General features: G+C 35.1%; 2 protein-coding genes across 10 annotated transcripts in view; both read left to right on the top strand.

The window, feature by feature from the left end:
• The window catches only part of heph (polypyrimidine tract-binding protein 1 heph), a 973663-nt gene that overhangs the window by 57817 nt on the left and 895955 nt on the right, over window positions 1–19891 (top strand). The gene's annotated exons all lie outside the window — the stretch shown is intronic.
• Window positions 1724–10702, top strand: LOC137237112 (histone H2A-like). 8 transcript variants are annotated; one of them, XR_010948830.1, is made up of 3 exons: window positions 1724–1960; window positions 6704–7517; window positions 9648–10702. XR_010948830.1 is itself a non-coding variant. In XM_067760380.1 (3 exons), exon 2 carries the CDS (start codon window positions 6933–6935, stop codon window positions 7305–7307), a length of 375 nt encoding a protein of 124 aa, XP_067616481.1. In that variant the 5' UTR covers window positions 1724–1960; window positions 6704–6932; the 3' UTR covers window positions 7308–7316; window positions 9648–10702. The 8 variants fall into 8 exon arrangements, 7 of the variants coding, with proteins under 7 accessions (XP_067616481.1, XP_067616483.1, XP_067616479.1 ...); XM_067760380.1 differs by having other exon boundaries at window positions 6704–7316; XM_067760382.1 differs by having other exon boundaries at window positions 6704–7316; window positions 7446–10702.

Below are 19891 nucleotides of genomic sequence, written 5' to 3'. Positions count from 1 at the left end.
CCACCTATAGAACTTAGGCCCACTCCCTTTTAAAATACTCATTAACACCTTTCATTTGATACCCATATCGTACAAACAAATTCTAGAGTCACCCCTGGTCCACCTTTATGGCGAGATCTCGAAAAGGCGTCCTCCTATAGAACTTAGGCCCACTTCCTTTTAAAATACTCATTAACACTTTCATTTGATACCCATGTCGTACACACAAATTCTAGAGTCAGCCCTGGTCCGCCGTTATGGCGATATCCCTAAATGGCGCCCATATATAGAACTATGGCCCACTCCCTCTTAAAATACTCTTTAATACCTTCCATTTGATACACATGTCATACAAACACATTCCAGGGTTACCCTAGGTTCATTTTACTACGAGGTGATTTTTCCTTATTTTGTCTCCATAGCTCTCAAATGAGTATGTAATGTTCGGTTACACCCGAACTTAGCCTTCCTTACTTGTTTAAAATTATTTTATTTTAAACAGAGGAATATGAAAAAAAAGCAATTACGACGTAAGTTATGACATCTGGGCCTCTTCTTGTCGTAAGACTTGCACACTTGGAGACTATGCATTTGCTATCTAGTGCCCAGCTCATCTGGCTTTGAATTACTATCCATGCCCATTTTACCCGACCTTGCATAGATGTCAGTTTCAGCTCTCTGAAGTTGGCAAGACAACTTTTACGTGGAAAAAATTACCTATTGGGAAAATTGCCGTGAATTATCCGTAATTGATCCGTGAAACAAGTTCACGTGAAGTTAGCGTGCCACGCTCAGAAAACCACCTTAGAGACCAGATAGGAAAATAATTATTGCACACCAATTTGCCGTAGATAAGTGGCATATTTTATAATTTCAAAAAAAAAAAAAAAAAAAATATATTTAACTTTTTTGTTTATGGTGCACCGCCAACTTCCCGCCAGTTAGGAAAATAATTCTTGCACGTGAATTTGCCGTAAGTTTGCCGTGAATTATCCGTGAAACAAAAAAATTTGCCTTGCCCATATTTTAGAAAATATAGGGTGGCACCCCAACTTCACGTGAAGTTGGCGGTGCACCATAAAGAAAAGTTAAATATTTTTTTTCGAAATTATAAAATATGCCTCTTATCTACGTCAAATTTACAACAAATTCGTGTGCAAGAATTATTTTCCTAGCTGGTCTCTAAGGTGGTTTTAACTTCACGTGAAGTTAGCGTGCCACCCTATATTTTCTAAAATATGGTCACGGCAAATTTTTTTGTTTCACGGATAAATTACGGCAAATTCACGGCAATTTTCCCAATAGGTAATTTTTTTCCACGTAAAAGTTGTCTTGCCAACTTCAGAGAGGTGTCAGTTTCCTCCGCTCCAGGCCTTCTAGGTTTAAAAATATACATTAACTCGCCCGCAGCTAAATCTCGTTTCTATAAGCATTTGGACAGCTTTCGTCACGGCTTATTTTTCTGCCTGATAGACACTTTAGTAAACTGGAAGCCCGTGCGATATCCTTATTTCGAGATAGGTACAATATACAGCAGATCCTAGTAAGATCTCTTACGGGAGCTAAACGTAAAAATTTGCCCTCTTCGAAACTACCAACCACTCCCCAACTTAAATTTAACGAAAATGTTTATTGGGTGTGAAGTGGCCTCTGATGCTTTGTTTATGTCGGTGACGTATTTCGTTCAACGCACTGCAATAGCCGCTCAGTCAACAATCGCCTGCTATACGACCGTGATTTGTCGAGTATTCAAATATTTGTGAAATTTAATGAAAAGTATTAAAGTGATACTCTTTATCCATGTCTGCATCCATAATGAAGTCAAAATTCACTGCTTTAAAATGAATATTAAGGACAATTATTCGGCTACTGCAGGTCGTCAGCACCAAAAATCTAAATTCATTTGATCAAATATTAAGCTGAATTTCGATAGAAAGTGTCACAGTGTTTAAACTATGCAGCTAATGTGTATATATGTAAAGTGTGTGGTATTTCGTGCGTTGAGTGCCGTGTGCACCCTCGGCGTACTATGGAAGATTTCGAAAAACTTTGTAACAAAATTTTATAGTTGGAGAACGGAGAACGAAAAAATAAATATGTCACAAGGTGGCAGCAGGGCGACGTACATACAAATTCCATGTATCTTTTTTTGTAAATCGATGGCCTGATGTCAAAATCGTACTGCGCCGAAGTTGAAATGTGAAAACAGATGAAAAAGTATCAATCACATAATTCCCGGCTGTCACCTGTATGGTTCCGCTTGGGATGGCACAATGAAGGGCATACGAATTTCAAAGAAAAGATATTTGGAATTTCGGGAACTATCAAAAAAGACTCATTTTTAACATCCATACATTCTGGACGCTTTCAGCAAACACAGCTTACATTGATACGTTGCAAACATGTTTCTGTCAGAAGAACAATAGAAATTTTTTTTTATGAACGTCGAGTGGAGCAAACTGCCAAATTAAATATTTAAAACATAGGACTTTTTAAATTATTTTTCGCACTTCAAACGAAAATTATGTATGTATCTACAAACAGCAGTTTGAACTGTCAAAAATGTGTCAACCAGTCGATAAAAACCCGTTAAGCCAATGTAGTGCACAAAACCGTTGAATGGATCAAAAATACTAAACTGTGCAATCAGAAGGTAATTAATCAATGGTTGGCCATCGGTTGTTTTTAATGAAATCGCCGATTAACAATAACCTAGGCTTCTCTCAGTTCCCTCCCTCTACCAACATATTGCAATGTGGTTATCAATAGTATTGGGAACTATCGAATGAAAACTATTGAGTTAGTCCGTAGTTCATTCATTCGATAGCCATTAAAAAATCCTTCATTACTTTTTTTAATTAGTAGTTTTCGGTGTGAATGATTCACTCATAATAGTATAAAACAGAAACTTGAGGAGTTGTCAATCGACCCAGCCTTTAGGAGTAAATGCTAGCTAATCAACAAAATCCATTTATTTTCTTGTAATTTTTTGTACAAAATTAAACTAAAGTACAATACCGAAACAAAGGCTTGTAATAAATATGTCAATATCAAGAGCACATAAAATTAATGAATGAATAAAAAAATTCAGTCGACAGTTAAAATCATTGAGCAACTTACTATCGATTGTTGAATTCATTCGATAGTTCCCAACACTAGTTATCAACATACATACGTACATACGTGAACAGCGTTGCCACTAGCGAACATATTTACGTAAAAAAATTCTAATACAAAGTACCAAATCTTTTTGCGAACATGCAAGCTAACAATAAGGTGTGCGTTTAAATACTAAACAATACAGTTTTAAGTGATAACGTTTGACATAAATTAATAAATTCGTAAGATTCGCTAAGATTTGTAGTTGCCGGATTGCCAAACTCCTATCCCAATAAACGCAAGTCAAAGAGAGAACTCCAAGGCTCACACAGTTAAAAGTTTGGGACTAAATCTTAAACTTTTGTTGTACAACATATGTACATATATGACCAAACCAATTTGTTTTAAAATTTAGAAAGCATCGGTTTTGAGTGCGCACGGCTTGGATGCAATTTTAAGTTTGCATTGTTAAAAGCAACATAAATTGCGCGCTCAGTTGGTAGGTTTCGAGCAGATATTTCCGAATCACAGTCGTGTGCTTTAACTATTGAGCAATTGCATCTTATACAGAAAAGATATCACAACATTTCGCATGTTTTATTGCAAAAATATGTAACATTAATAAGTCAATAAAAATATGTAACGCAAAATTTTAATTTGAGGTATTAAAAAAAATTAATACTTGGCGCGATTTATCTCCGAGGAGAGTTAGGCCGAGATTCTCTTCCCATTTTCGTCGTCATACAAGTTGGCGGAACGAGGCCTACATATTTTGTGCCGACTCCTTTACACAGAATATTTTTTGTATAGTTATCTACCTAATAATTGAAGTTTTGCCGTGTTACCTTCAACTACCTAAAACTTCAATTGCGTTTTCCCAGAGAACTAAAATTTTGCTAAACATCCGTATTATTTTTCTATTTTGAAAATTAGTCTATAACTTGCAGTAATTTTCGCAAATAAAATTGAACGGAGTAGTAATTTTATTTCTATTAGTCCAGAAATATGTACATATATACAATTTCATATGTTAATATTTTTTTTTACTTTTGGTTTTTAAGCAATTGAGATTTTAAACTCGTTGTTTAATTTTAGAGCTTAAATTGATTAAAATTAAAAAAACGCAGCTGTAAATTGATTTTAAGTTTATGTAAACTAGTTTAATCAATTGCCTAAACAGATGAATGGTCCAATATTTAGGCTCAAATTCTTAACTGTGTAGCTATACAATGAATTGTAGCAATCGTTTAGAGGACTGAGGAAAATACCATTGTCCCAGTAGTGGAATACACTAACTTTTTTAACTACATTTGTAATCGCTTTATTTGCGAATCGTTAACTATAACGAGTTCGTTATTCAGTAACTATTTTGTATCGATATTTGTTTATCGACGATCAACTGTGTTCTTAAATAACGGCAAGTAAATTGGATGCGTTAAAAATCACAAAATTAATATTTCTCGCAATTTTAGTTAAAAAGGAAAATCGGAACTTTAATTAAATACTTTCAAACACGAAAAGCCGCTTTATAAACCAAATGGCATCTGAGTACTTGGCGTACGTTTTATCACAAGATGAAGAATTACTAAGTCCATCGCCAGTGGACAGACACCTTCTTAGAGAAGTAGATAACCCATTCCACTTGAATGCAAAGGAGTTTCGAAAGCTGTACTGACTAACCCCAGACTTGGCTCATGATATTATTTCTCAGCTTGATGGTCAATTAAGGGGTACAAGAATAACTGCGATATCAACAGAGAAAAAAATAAATTAATACCGCATTTACTTAAATTTTGTTAAACTATGTAAAAACCTGCACAATAATGACTTAAAAGCAGTTAGCTGTACTGACTAACCCCAGACTTGGCTCATGATATTATTTCTCAGTTTGATGGTCAATTAAGGGGTACAAGAATAACTGCGATATCAACAGAGAAAAAAATAAATTAATACCGCATTTACTTAAATTTTGTTAAACTATGTAAAAACTTGCACAATAATGACTTAAAAGCAGTTAGTATACGGAATTTATTTATTTTTGGCATTCCTTTTGTGCTTTTCGCTTTTTTTAGGTTTCGTTAAGCTGTGCTGCCACCTTTCTGCTATTAAAACGAAATTTAAATGTCATTTATTTCGAGTCGTTAAAACTAGTTAGTGAATAGTACAATCGATAAGGCAAGCGACAAAATCGTTAATTAAAATCTCGATAAATCGCATCGTTATAAGTTAGTGATTTCCACTACAGGATTGTCTTATAGAAATTTGGTAGAAATTTCAGGTACTGCACATCATTTCTTGACGTTCTTTGCTGTTGTGACTTAACATTCCGTGCATTTCCTACAACCCATGCATGGTTTTCAAGACTTAGGGAATCGTCCTATTTTATACTCTTCCCCTTGAAGTGAGGCGCGTTACTTACATGCGCGATGTCTATAAGAAATGGGTCGTTTTGTCCATTATTGGATCTATATAAATCACAAAGTTGATGCAGCATAACTGTGCATATACATGGAATAATTCTAAAGTTAAGCCATTTCCCTTTATTGTCCACGGTCGAAAAATTACAGTACGCACACTATCTTATTTTTCTATGCAAAGCATCAAATTGTTGAACTTGTTTAACATTTCGGTCGGTAACGAAAAATACATTGTTACAAAACCTTTGCACTTTTAAGAGCGGTACGCAGATCACAAGTAATTGCTCAAGAAAAATTTACCTTTTTTTCTTGCGTGAAAAATGGTAGTATGGAACTAATTTTGACGTTTAAATATCCACGGTGAATAGTGAAACAAGCAAGAAGAAGAGCACATAAACAAAAGAAATGTAAAGAATGTCACTTCCCTTATAAGTGCCCGTTTCTCCTTTGCCGTGAAATTCACTATGCGCTTTTTGCGTTTTGGTGCTGCAGCTATTGTTATTTCCATTTCTGAAATAAAATAATAATTATTTATTGCAGAAAAATTAAAAAACCATGTGCTTACCTAATTTTAGCAGTTTGTTTACCTTTTTTCTTCAAGAAATATAAATTGGCATATTTCTTGCGGAAACCGGTGTTACCGTATGCAAATTTGATGGAAAAATAGTACTAAAGTAGCGTACTAAATTTCTTGTAAACTGCGTACTACCTCAAGAAAATTTACCACAAGGAATTTTCTTGAGCATTTCTTGAGCGTTTTTTAAATGGAATTTTTACTTTCTTGTGATCTGCGTACCACTATTTAATGTGAATAATCTGCTATCTCATAATATTTATATCACAAGAGTTGCTCTCTCTACATTGCATTTTTGTCGCTTCACCGTTATCGCTAAGCCACGCTTATCAGCAGGTTACCTAGTACATACTTGCATAGAAACCCAAGAACAATTATTATAATTTGTAAACAAATGATTTATGTACATACATAAATTAGCTACGAATGAATTAAAAAAATCTAACATTAATGAAATGAAAAAAAAAAACAGCCAAGTTTAAATTTAAAAGAACAATATGTATGCAAATTCGTTTTACCCTCGCGATAAAGTTATATTTGTTACAAAATACTGCGAAATCTTCCACTGTGCGGGAGCACATGCTTCAAAGTTCCTTGTGCACCGACGGCGATACACGCTTCCATTTTTTTATAGTTTCGTTTCTATCCCCGGCGAAGCACAGTCACCGGTAAACTAAATGAGATATATTTTTAGCGGGAAAAAATTATTGTGTTGTGAAATCTAGAAAAACATATTTAAAACATTGGAATTACAAGCACATTACAAAAAAAATTGTGAACTATTTATTGCCAACTATATTACTATGTTTATATTGCATTTATATGGCAACACTCTAAGTGAAAACAGATAAAATTTCATAATAATGCCAGGTCGAGATACTGATGAAAAAGTGAAGAGCAAGGGAAAGTCTCGTTCAAAACGTGCTGGTCTTCAGTTCCCGGTGGGGCGTATTCATCGTGCGCTACGCAATGGTAATTATGCCGAACATGTTGGTGGTGGTGCTCCAGTATATTTAGCTGCAGTTATGGAATATTTGACAGCCGAAGTTCTTGTATTGGCTGCAAGAGCTGCTAGTGATAACAGAAAGAATCGAATTGTTCAGCATCATTTGGAGTTGGCTATTCGCAACGACGTAGAATTAAATAAATTATTATCTGGTGTTACAATAGCACAAGGTGGTGTCACGCCTAGCATTCGGGATGAACTTTTACCAAAGAAGACTGCAAAGAAGAAATAAACAAACAATGTAATTATAACACTTACGAAATAATTAACAACTACTTATTCAACATGATTTCTTTTTTGGAAAATAAATCTAAAATCTACATCTTATTCAAAATCACGATCAAAAACTTCATAGACAATCGTTTTACAGATTCAGCACTTAGTACAACAAATAAGAGCAACATGGAATGGAATATCGGCAACATACTACTTCCTGTCCAATGTATTTGAGATATGTTTTGGAAAACAACAATTTTAATTTTGAGCAAGCCGTTAAAACAAAATACATTCCAGAAAAGATAAAATGTAGCCCATAAATCTCAAATGTTTTTCAGAAAAATATAATTGGTTTTCAGAAAGCCATTTAAAGTACAGAAAAAGATACAAGTTTTCGAAAAGGAGGAAATGTTTTGCCTAAGTATCTTTCTTAATTAAATTTTATTTTCTGAGTCTTTTAAAATGAATCCGGGTTTCTGAATATATTTCAAGTTTCTGGAATATAAGAACTTGATGTTTGCTGAAACACATTTAGCCTTCACTGAATCTAACTTAGATAAACTACTGGGCAAAGTCTTATTTATGAATATATGTATTTTATTACTTATACTTGGTTTTCATTAGGTAAAATTTGACCACAAACCTTGTCATATCAATGAAAACGGCTTGTCATACAACGTGACAAACGCACGTTTTGACTACAAAGTTGAATCGAGCTTGGCAAAATTGACAATGAAACTTCATTTGCTAACATGTTGTCAATTTATTTTCGTTTTCCAACTGACATCCCATCAATAAATAATGCCACAGCGTGTTAAACAACGGGGAATATTAAAACGGGTTGTGAAATAAATGAGCACAAAACTGTAGCTTGTATTTTGACAGAACACTGCTTTATCGACTTCGAGACAGTTGTATGACGTAATGGAAACGCATTTGACACCAAATGACCAGTGGGTCACTTTAAGGCAGTTCTTCATGCTTTTTGTCATGTCAATTGGACCTAATGAAAACCAAGCATAAGATAGAAACACTCATATTAGATATATACATATACATATATATGTATATAAATATATATATACAGCTGTGCGCACAAAAATAGTACGTAGTAGAATTCCTTTATAATTTTTATCTGTTATTTTAGAAAAATGACCAAATTTCGAAACAAGTTAATCAAAAGAAAGTTTTTCTAAGCGGTGTCGGCCCTCGGCAGTGAAAACTCATCTGTCGTGCAGATAACGTCCGGAGTAGGTATAAAACATGCAGGAAAATTTGTAGGAAAATTAAAAAAGAGCACGGCGAAAATTGGAAGAGAAGCTCGGCCTAAAATCTCTGCGGAGCCTATCGCGCCTTACATTTATTTATTTTTTTTTTATTTATTCTCGTTTGTGGTAAAAAAAAAACTTGAACTGTTTAAAAAATTTAGAAAACTTTATAAGTTGTTTCAGCGTTTGAATGAAATTTCTTCTTTTTTCAATTTTCAGAAGGCTTTTGAGTAAGCAGTTATATAATTCTTAAGGACACGATATCGAATGCAAAGTATCGATACGGTAATCATATCAAGTATCGCTCTACAAATATCGGGTATAGAAACGAAAAGACTCCGTGCTTAAAGTATCGATACTGAAATGACAAGACAAATTTTCAGTTCAATATTGCACCTTGTATTGAGATCTCATTACATATTTTGATGTGTAAACTAAATGAGCTCCAGCTTTGATAGAAGACCACGTTATGTTAAAGATGCGCAAGTTTTTGCTTCGTTTTACATTCCACAAACTTTGTGCAGCATATATTTAACTGAACTGTAAACAAATTGCAAGTAAGTGCGGACATTTTATCGAATGTTCGATACAATACTGCTGTCGAAGTATTTGATGCCAAACTGTATCTCCATAAAAGTATCGAGTATAAAGTACCCGTATCATGTATCAGAAGAATCGATATGGTAAAGTATCGTCTCGAAATTCGTGTCTTAGTAGTCCTATAATTTTATGATATTTTTTTAAAAGGAGTTTCAGATTATCTTTCCATTTCTAAGTGTTGTTTCATATGGAGACGTATGCAACACAATTCGAAAAACAAAATTAATGCAAATGATGAGCGACTTGAACTATGTTATCCTTCGTCTCAGAGTTAGCTTCTGAGGGGTTGAATTCATGCATTTTTGACAAGTTTTAAAGTTAACTCTGAGTTAAAAAGATAGCAGTTGTATGATAAATAGCAGAAGAAAATAACCGATAAAATTTGTGTATAAGTTTTACTGCTAATTTCGTGTTTACAGCTAACCATTTTTTTTTTTGATTTTACAATATACATATTAATAAACAGTTTTTGTTTTCGGTTTGAATAGATAATTGCCTTTGCGAGCGGTTTTTTCCCCTGGAGATCTATTCGTTCATGGTATGCCAAAGCGCGGTTTCGTTTCAAAGGAATTTCATGGTCTGCAAAAAACTATGTTCAGGGATCTGCAAATGAAGTCTCCAGCTAATAAAGAGAAACTGATGAGAGATTATATTACACTTAAGTATAGATATACGAATATATTCAGAAATAAAAACATAAAACTTAGAAATTTCATAAACGAGTTTTCTAGTTTTGGAAGATGATATCATTAATATGGCCATAAAGCTCCTACAAGTCCTGAATCGCCCTGAAGCTTAGTAGTAAATGGTTCACAAGTGCTTTTATTCCTCTTTCATATTTCATCGTGCCAGGCATAGAAAACAAACCTGTTCTTGTTAGATGTAAGTTTTACTATCTCGAAATTATTATTGTTATAAGAGAGAACATAAGCTTATAAAATATATATGTCTCTGAACATATATAAATATCAGTGTAAAGTTTCCATTTGAAACTAAATACGAGTACCAAGCCGAACAACTGTTACTAAGTATAAACGCTCTAGAAAAGTAGCCCATTTTAATTTATGAAAAAAACAAGTTTGAGCCTCAAGAGATTCAAATTTCTTTTGTATCACATCTGTGTATATATTTTCTTATTGAATTATTGTTTCCGGCTTGACAAACGCTAATCTCGGAAAAATAGTTGTCAACTTTGACATGGGAATTTATATGAGTAGTCAGTCTTGTAAGTTCTGAAATTGTGGTTGTATGTTATAGAATATACATATATCTGATTTGGTAATGTAATTTAACTTATATTTTCGGTTTTCTGCATAACAGCAGTGGGGGATATTTAGCTATCAAACTGAACTATACAGACTAAGAATATTTATAGGTATAGTTCCTTAAGTTCGTACATAAATATAAATTCATATGCACACCAGTCTGTTTTTTATAGATCGTTAAGTATGCTCTTATTTTTATACAATTACTTAAATTTATTATTAAATTTATACAATTACACAATTTAAATAAAAAGTAATAAAAATGTTTAGTATCAACAAGAAACAACAAACAAAAAAGAAATTTTATTTACATATGTATGACGAATACAACACAAATTTAAATTTAGGAATCCGAAATAAAACCAAGTCATTATATAAGGCTTATTTCATTGATCAAAGGACAATATTCCTTAAGAGTACCTCACTTTTTTCTGTACTGATGTCACCCGCCATAAGTGTGTAAACTATAGCCGGATGAAAAAACATATAACTAGATCATGTTGAACTTATTTTTAAGCTTGTAAATAATTCGAGCAATCAACGCTGCCAGTACAAGATTTTTTTGTTGGGAATAAGTGCGGGTGCTGTTGAATGTGCACATATGCCGTACATAGGGGCAAATGCAGCTGGAAGTAAAGGCAGGCAAATGTGCACATAAATAAGAATTCAGCAAGCTGCGGGCAGGAAAGTCATATCAGCCGAAGAGGGGTCCGCTATAAAAGCGTTTCGATGTGACAGCTAAATTTTGGAAAACCTAAATGAAATAGTTCAACTTACATAAATAAAAGCAATAAAAAGGTTATTTTTGGAATAAAATACACACATATACATATACAATTACAAGTGGAGGATATCCCCAGTATAAAATACTTGGATTAATATCAAAACTGAATAATGAAGGAGTACCGACTTATTCATCCTTTGGGTACAATGACCGAGTAATTCAATATCTAATATTGATTCCTTGTTTATTAATACATTTTAATTATATGCGAGCTAACCTATGCATACGAATGTTACTCCTTATATATCAATTAAGCGGTTATGATATCCGCTAATACTCTTTCTGAATGTCAAAGGGAGCTAAACATGAACTCCCTTTTGAATCCGTTTGGAACTGAAATGGAGTGCTCGCCCGTAAGGATACGCAATTTTAAAAAGGAGTAGAAAATGCAATAGGTTTGGAGCTTTGTGGAGTTATCCCTTGCTCGTAAAAGAGCGATCAAGGATTAATCTTCAGATGATCGATTTTTTTACTGGATGGTTTGCTCTTAAAACTTCCAAAATACTAGACTGCTACGAGCGGACATAAATAATTAAATAAAGAAATCTTTCATTTCCAACTCTACGAAGCATTACTTCAATGTTGTATGTTGCACTTTATATTCATGGCTAAACATGCTGTTTCTTAAGTTGAGAGCTTGATAGATCCCAACCTGTACTCAAATGTTAGATTGCAATACTTTTTTTTATACATCTATGGTAGTTGTTATTGTAACTGTCGGCGACGGTGTGCGCAACTTTTATAATTTTAAATAAAACTGTCGAAGTAATGATTGGGCTACTATACGCAAAAATTACTGCAAAAAGTGAGAAATATTGTCAGGCAAACTACAAATTGGTAGAGCAGAGGAAAGGTCAAAGAACAGCGTAACGGTCGCGATATTATAAAATTGATAAATTGGGAATTCTTTTCCATACCATACACTGTAAAATTTTCCCACTAAAGCCATCTTGCTATATTTAAATGTGAAATGTTTCCTGTTGATGCTGCGTTAATAAACACTTAAAGTAATTACGGTTTAAAAATGATGCCGTAATTATCAAAACCAGGAGTTCGCCCAGTGTTTGCAATTCAACCACTACAGACAGAATTAAAGCTTTCATTTCTTTTCTCTTTTTTTGTTTCTTTTTTCTTTTAATTTCCTTTCCTTTTTTTCTTTATTTTATTTTCTTTTCGTTTCTATTCTTTTCTTTTAATTTTTTTGGTTTCTTTACTTTCTTTTAGTTTTTTTTTAATTTTATTTTATTTTGTTTTATCTTACTTTTTTGTTATTATTTTTCTATTTTATTTTACTTTATTTTATTATTATTTGTTTATATTATTTGATTTAGATTTATTTCATTTTAATTCATTTTATTCAATTAAATTTTTTTTAATTTTTGTAATTACCTTATTACTAGGGTATAATAAAGCCACATATACTTTGGCGAATATTGGCATCACTATGCTGTTAGTAAATAACCACAACAAAAACAGCAAGCAGCCAAACTAGAAGGCGACGATACATACATATGCATATATTACTTTCAGTTTTGTTTCTTTAATTCGCCCAACTTTTCTTTTAATTGATGCTGTTTGAGATCAACTAGAGAATAGAGCTTACGATTTCTCGAACTGGTTCGAGAAGTGATTTCTCGCGAGACTCGCCTTCGCGCGAGATTATCGAATCTCGAAATACACGTATAGCTCGCGGCCTTCTCGAAATTCTATTTATGTAATTCGTTTCGTTTTATATAGAGCTTACGATTTATTCTGGAGCACAAATTTCCACAATACCACAATTAAAATACACCGAAATGGGTAGAGTACTGCCATTGCAGCAACTTTATTGAATATCGAGAAACTCGGGGGCAATACGTGTACTTCGAGAGTCGAAAATCTCGCGATAAGCCGAGTTCTCGTTTTCTCGATAAAAATTTTAATACTATGAACAAAATTATATAAATATATTTGAGTGAAGTTTCGTTGGAAAGGAAACTTAATAAAAAAAAAACACAAGTAAAAAAAACAGAATGTAAATACTCTCAAAACAGCGACTAAGTTGAAGGTCTAGGAGCACGCGAGATTTACGAGTATATCGAGACACTAGAGTCTCGCGAGAAGCCGAGCTCTCGATATCTCGGGTCTCGGAATTCTTGTGTTCGAAAAGAAATCGTAAGCTCTAATAGAGAATAATAAATTTTTTAAAAGTTGGAGAGTAATGGGGGAAAGATATCGGATTTCAACTTGAGAAATATTCATTTTCAAAGGTCGGAGAAATATTTTTCAATTTTTGTTATAGAGTCACCATAAAATGCATATTTGACACTTTGGCGAAAACAGCGATAAAAAAATCTCATAAGGGACATTCATGTTAGGTCATTACCAACTTTGCTGCTTAAAATAATTTCTCTGCACTGTATTTAGAAAAAAGTTCTTGGAAAGATTTATGGACGAGCGAGTATCGAAGAAGATTAATGATGAGCTGAACGTGTTTTACGCAGACATCAACATAGTCCAGCAAATTAAAACGCAGCGGCTAGGCCATGTTATGTGGATGAAAGATGACGCTCTGGCTAAGAAAGTGTTTTTATCGGAACCCGTCTATGGAAGCAGAGGAAGAGAGCGGCCCCACTCCGCTGGAAGGACCAGGTGGAAAACGATTTAAACTCCCTTGGTGTGACCAATTGGTGCCAGTTGGCAGAGCGAAGAAGCGACTGGCGCGCCTTGTTGGTCGGCCATAGCCGTTTAGACGGTTAAGCGCCAATTAAGTGAGTAAGTAAGTAATAGTTTATTATATTCGTCTACGACCATTTTAAAAGTCTTTTGTAAAAATGTGGGTGGTCCTTAACCGATCTGGTCGATTTTTAAACGGGTTGTATAAATATTTCCTGCTATAAGGAAAATATGTGTATACAATCTTATCATGATCCGGTAATTTTTTTTTCGAGTTATGGCTCCCGAAACATAGAAAATTGTTTAGTCATAAAAGGGGCCACGCCCATCTCCAAAAATTTGAATTTTTTCCTATTTCTTGCTATAATTCCACTTAAGAAAAGAAATTTAATTGATATAAAGCTCTTTTTTTAAGACATAGCTTATTCGTCCACGATTCCCTTAAAAATTGTTGTCTGATTTCGGTCATTTTAAATAGCGATCTGAGATGAGTGCCCAGGAACGTACATACCATATTTCATTAAGATGCCTCGAAATTTACTCAAGTTATCGTGTTTACGGACGGACGGACGGACATGGCTAAATGAATTTCTTTTTTTGCCGAGATCATTTTGATATATAGAAGTCTATATCTATCTCGATTAGTTTATGCCGTTACGGATTACCGTTATGCGAACAAAATTAATATACTATGTGAGCCCTGCTCAGATGAGTATAATAATTTACAAAAATATAGTGTATTTAAATAAAGTAGATAACCCTATAACTGCTATACTAACTACCGTTTGCATTGTGCTTCTTTTTATCTGTTTACCGATGCGATTTTGTTACGAATATTATTGAGAGGGAGAGAGCATCTTCGGCTGTTTAGAACCAAATAAGCTTCGATGCACGGCAAGAAAAGATACAGCGGTACTGAAACGATTTACATTAGGGTATGGAGTTAATCGAAATGGCTTCTGAAATAAATTACTTATTATTTAATGGCCAAAAAAATTTGCCATTTAACGGTGCTAATCTTTAGTATTCAGGAAATTTATTATAAATATAAAAATGTATGACTATACCATGGACTTTGACACTTAAATTTAAGATTTTTCTAAAAGTGGAGTTAATCGATGTGTGCACTGAGCGGCTCATATATAAAAAGTGAGCTTGGTTATACTCCGATTTCAGTCATTTTGAATACCAATCTATTCTGAGTCCAGATAAGCCCGTATACCGAATTTGGTGAAGATATCTCATTATTTGTTCTAATTATCGCGGGCGGACAGACGTTCGGACATGGCTTAATCAATTTTTTTTTCGATACTGATGATTTTGATATAGTCTATATTCGATTCGTTTATACCTGTACAACCAACTGTTATGTTACCAAAGTTAATATACTTGGTGTGCAGGAGCTCTTGCAAATTGGTTTGAAATTTTCCTCAAATTTAAAGAAAATTTGTTTAAGAAATGTTTTCCTCATTTTAGGTAAGTGTTTATTTTAGGGTTTTTAAATAAAATTTTTGACTTAGCTGCCTATTGATCTAGGTGTCCGATATGTTTCTGATTTGTTCTTGCTGACACCTTCTGACTTCAAATTTCTTTATTCATATTCATAATAACCTATTGCAAAACTTTATTTAACCGGGGGTCACTCATCGTTCGAGCAGCCCAGAAAGTGTCTTGGAAATATTCCCTCCAAAAATTCATTTGCCAGATATCGTTTGGAGTCGGTGTAAAACAGATATATACCAAAAGCTTGAAAAATAGGTTCTCAGACAGTGTGGAATGTACAGTTTACATCTTTTATGGGTTCTTTAAAAAGTAGATTTCCTTATTGAAAATAGTTTTATCGGCGTTCTTATTTTGCAAATAAAAAACCATTTAACTCAAACATATTACGAAATCTTATAGACTATAGTGGAGTTTTATTTATCATGTATCCCTTTGAAATTAAAACACAGATATCATCTGCTAAATATTTTTTATGAAATTGGATCAAACATTAATTAAATTTTTTTATTCTGTTATGTCTTTTATGAAAATAATTAATAAAAGGCATAGAAAGTTGCCTTAAACTTTTAGCTTTTTTTCTTCGCCTTAAAAAATTTTATTTAGCCTTGTTTTAGCCTTTTATATTTGTCAGTCTACTTTTTTTTCTGAAAAGTTCTGGCAACGCTGTTCAACAATATCCCTCGTTTTCCAGCAAGGGTTTACAAATTGCCATGGTATGATACAAGTCTAAAGAAACTAAAAAATCTCCGCAATAAATATAAATAAACTTTAAAAAAATTTGGGATACCTTCAGTTGAAGAAGAATACTTGAAGTATGTGAAAGAATTTAATTGACTTGATAAATTTCTATATAATCGAAATATTCTTAGTTTTGAAAATAAAAAATAAATCGTTTTGGAGCTTTATTCGTTCAAAGCAGTCTGTTTCAGCAATTCCTTTGTCTCTGTCTTATCAAGATAAGATTTTGTCATCGCCTATCGAATTTGCTGATTTGTTTGCGGAATTTTTTAAAGCAAACTTTGCCACTGATGATTCGTGGACTGACGATGGAGCCATGTGGAATGGTATAATCTCTTGCTTCAACTTCTCTTCGTTAGTTTTTCGTACTGATGACATTATTCAAAGTATTCAGACTATCAAAAATTCAAAGCACTGTGATTTTCAACCATTCTCGTCGTTTTTTTTTTCTAAAGCAATCTGTTGGTAGCCTTGCAGAACCGTTGTTGCATATATTCAATTTATCGTTAAGATCTGGAATTTTCTTAGATGAATGGAAAACTACTTTTATTCATCCTATTCATAAGAGCGGTAGTAAAAATTATGTTATTCCGGTTATTTCAAAACTTTTTGAGAAAACGGTGATAAGTAGATTATTATCATTGTTTAAGCGTTGTACTTGCCCATATAAGCATGTTTTATTCCAGGTCTTTCGACAGTTACCAATCTTGCCATTTTTTCAAATTATTATATCCTGGACATTACAGAGGGCTGTTGCATCTATACAGACAAATTACAAAAACTGCGTTTTCGTTTTTACATATTAGAGAGAGAAGAGAGTAATTCAAAAAATCAGTTGCTGAAATGAAAGCGGATAAACAGCTGTAAGGAAAAATGTGTGCTATAGTTATGAGACGCACTTTATTTATGTCCGTGAGCACATTTCCAGACCCGAAACACTTATGTGCTTACATATTATATAGCAACAATGTTTAAATATAAATGTTAAAAATAAAAAGCATAAAAACTGAGAGAACTGAAAACATTTAACGGTAATAAAATACAAAAACCGATTATTTCGCATTCGTTATAACAATAATTAAAGGCAATTTGCATATGCCATAGCGAGGGTGGCCAAGCAACAACTTACAGGAGACTAGTCCGAAAAAGACCAACTTTTTACGAAAATAAATCAGTTTTAACTAACAATATTTTATTTGCTGTTTCTGGTACCATGACGGGAATCCATGATCCATTTCATATACAAACATACAAACGCATATACCCACGGTGATATCAATCAGTAACCAAAGGTAAACTCAGAAAAAGGTTAGGTTAGGTTGAACTGGCCGGTCCATGAGGACCTCACATAGACTGATTGAGTCCGTTGTATTACCAGAAGTTTGTTTTAACGACCAAACGGAAAAACCCTATCAAAAACCAGGACCTATATTATAAAATAACTCCGTCCTCTTGGCAAATACTAGAAGCATCCTAGGACTTAAGCCACTTGCTGCTTCTAGATCTGGCAGCTGTATCACTACTAATAGCTGGAGTCTTAGCCTGGCAAGTGCAGGGCACGAGCACAGAACGTGCTCGATCGTTTCCTTCTCCAATCCGCACTTCCTACATCTGCTATCACTGACCCAAGCCTAATTTAAAGGCATGTGACGCCAGAAGGAAGGGTCCAGTCAGAATACCCGTCAAGAGTCTACAGTCCTCTCTTTTTAATGATAGAAGCAACTTTGTTGTCTAAGGTTGCAAGACCTACACATAATCTTCGACACTTTACAGCCCCGCGGTTGAACCCACGCCTTTCCCGCTTGGTCGATCATGTGCACCTCTCGCCTTCGCTTAATCTCGCCCAGTCTAATTGGGACGTCTACGGAGCAGGCTTCAAGGGATGTGCCCTTTTTAGCTAGTTCGTCCGCTTTTTCATTCCCATCTATTCCCATATGCCCTGGGACCCAATATAGATGTATGCTTCTCCCTGTGCCGATTCTCCCAGAGACTGCGTACACTCTAACACGCATTTAGATGCTGTGCTATATGACTGTCGATAGAAAAGTTAACACGGTTGCAGCTTAATCTATTCTCTTCTAGGGTTTCTACTGCTTTGGTTACGGCTAATATTTCCGCTTGGAAAATGCTACCGTAATCCGGCAGCCTGTAGGATCTGCTTATTTCTGGATCAGCACAGCATACCGCAGACCCTACTGCTTCCACTACTTTGGAACCATCGGTGTACACATGTACCACCTCGTCCCGAGGCACCAGGCCCGGTTTTTAATGCTTTGTTCTTTGCTTCCAGGTCTACAGGTGGAATGTGCAGAATGGCATACAGTGCAGCCGTCGGGGTTGTTTTCATGGCTCCCGTAATGCTAAGCATCGATAGTCTGCATACCCCCTCTAATTTTTTGAGGTATGTTGTTTTTTGTGTGGCTTTCCACCAAACAAGAACTCCACAGTATAGAATAGGGCTTACAATCGCTCTAAAAACCCAATTAGAAAGAGAGGGCGATAAGCCACACGTACACCCCAGCATTCTTTTACATGCATAGAGTGCCGTTGAGGCCTTTTTGACCCTCTCCTCCACGTTGAGCTTCCATGACAGCTTGCTGTCTAGGATGATTCCTATGTATTTTGTGCAACGTTTCTCCTGTAAGGTCAATCCTCCTAACTTACTTACTTACTTAATTGGCGCTTAACCGTCTAAACGGTTATACCCGTCTAACAAGGCGCGCCAGTCGCTCCTTCGCTCCGCCAACCGGCGCCAATTAGTCACACCAAGGGAGTTTAAATCGTTTTCCAACCTGGTCCTTCCATCGGACTGGGGGCCGCCCTCTAACTCTGCTTCCATAGGCGGGTTCCGATAGAAACACTTTCTTGGCCGGAGCATCATCTTTCATTCGCATAACATGACCTAGCCAGCGCAGCCGCTGCTTTTAATTCGCTGGACTATGTTGATGTCTGCATATAGCTCGTACAGCTCATCATTAAATCTTCTTCGGTACTCGCCATCGCCAACGCGCAGAGGTCCATAAATCTTTCGAAGAACTTTTCTCTCGAACACTTCCAAAGCCGCTTCATCTGCTGTTGTCATGGTCCATGCTTCTGCCCTATTTAGCAGGGCGGGTGCGATAAGTGACTTGTAGAGTATGATTTTCGTTCGCCGAGAGAGGACTTTACTTTTCAATTGCCTACCTAGTCCAAAGTAGCATTTATTGGCAAGATTGATTCTTCGCTGGATTTCAGTGCTGATGTTGTTGCTAGTGTTGATGCTGGTTCCCAAATAATCGAAGTCTTTTACTATTTCGAAATTACGGTTGCCAAAAGTAGCGTGGTTGCCAAGGCGCATATGCGCTGACTCTTTGCTCGATGAAAGCAGGTACTTCGTTTTGTCCTCATTCACCACCAAACCCATCTTTACCGCTTCTTTTTCCACTTAGGCCTGGTCCAATTTGGGACCTTGTACCTCTTTGTAAACAAGACCATATCCGTCTTCTCCGCATTGACTTTCAAACCGACATTATATGCCCAGGTATGAATATCCCGAAGCGCCCGATCCATCAAAGAACTAATGTTGGAAGGCACTTTCCACTTATGACAATTGCAACGTCATCTGCGTAGGCCGTAAGTTTTACGGGTCCCTCATCGAATCGCCTGAGCAGTTGGTTGATGATCAGCGTCCACAGCAGAGGTGATATCACCCCTCTCTGCGGCGTGCCCCTGTTCACTGATTTCGTGGCCTCGTACAATCACCATGGTGATGTAATCTTTCTGCAATTTACCATGCAGCCGATCCATC

The sequence above is a fragment of the Eurosta solidaginis genome, chromosome 1 (genome assembly GCF_040869045.1).
Source record: "Eurosta solidaginis isolate ZX-2024a chromosome 1, ASM4086904v1, whole genome shotgun sequence".
Taxonomy (NCBI): domain Eukaryota; kingdom Metazoa; phylum Arthropoda; class Insecta; order Diptera; family Tephritidae; genus Eurosta; species Eurosta solidaginis.
Note: the sequence above shows the minus strand (reverse complement) of the source record. Positions and strands in the feature narration are given on the sequence as shown.

Excerpts from the sequence above, each read along its gene's own strand:
- LOC137237112 (XM_067760379.1), top strand. The coding sequence starts at position 6,933 with ATGCCAGGTCGAGATACTGATGAAAAAGTGAAGAGCAAGGGAAAGTCT.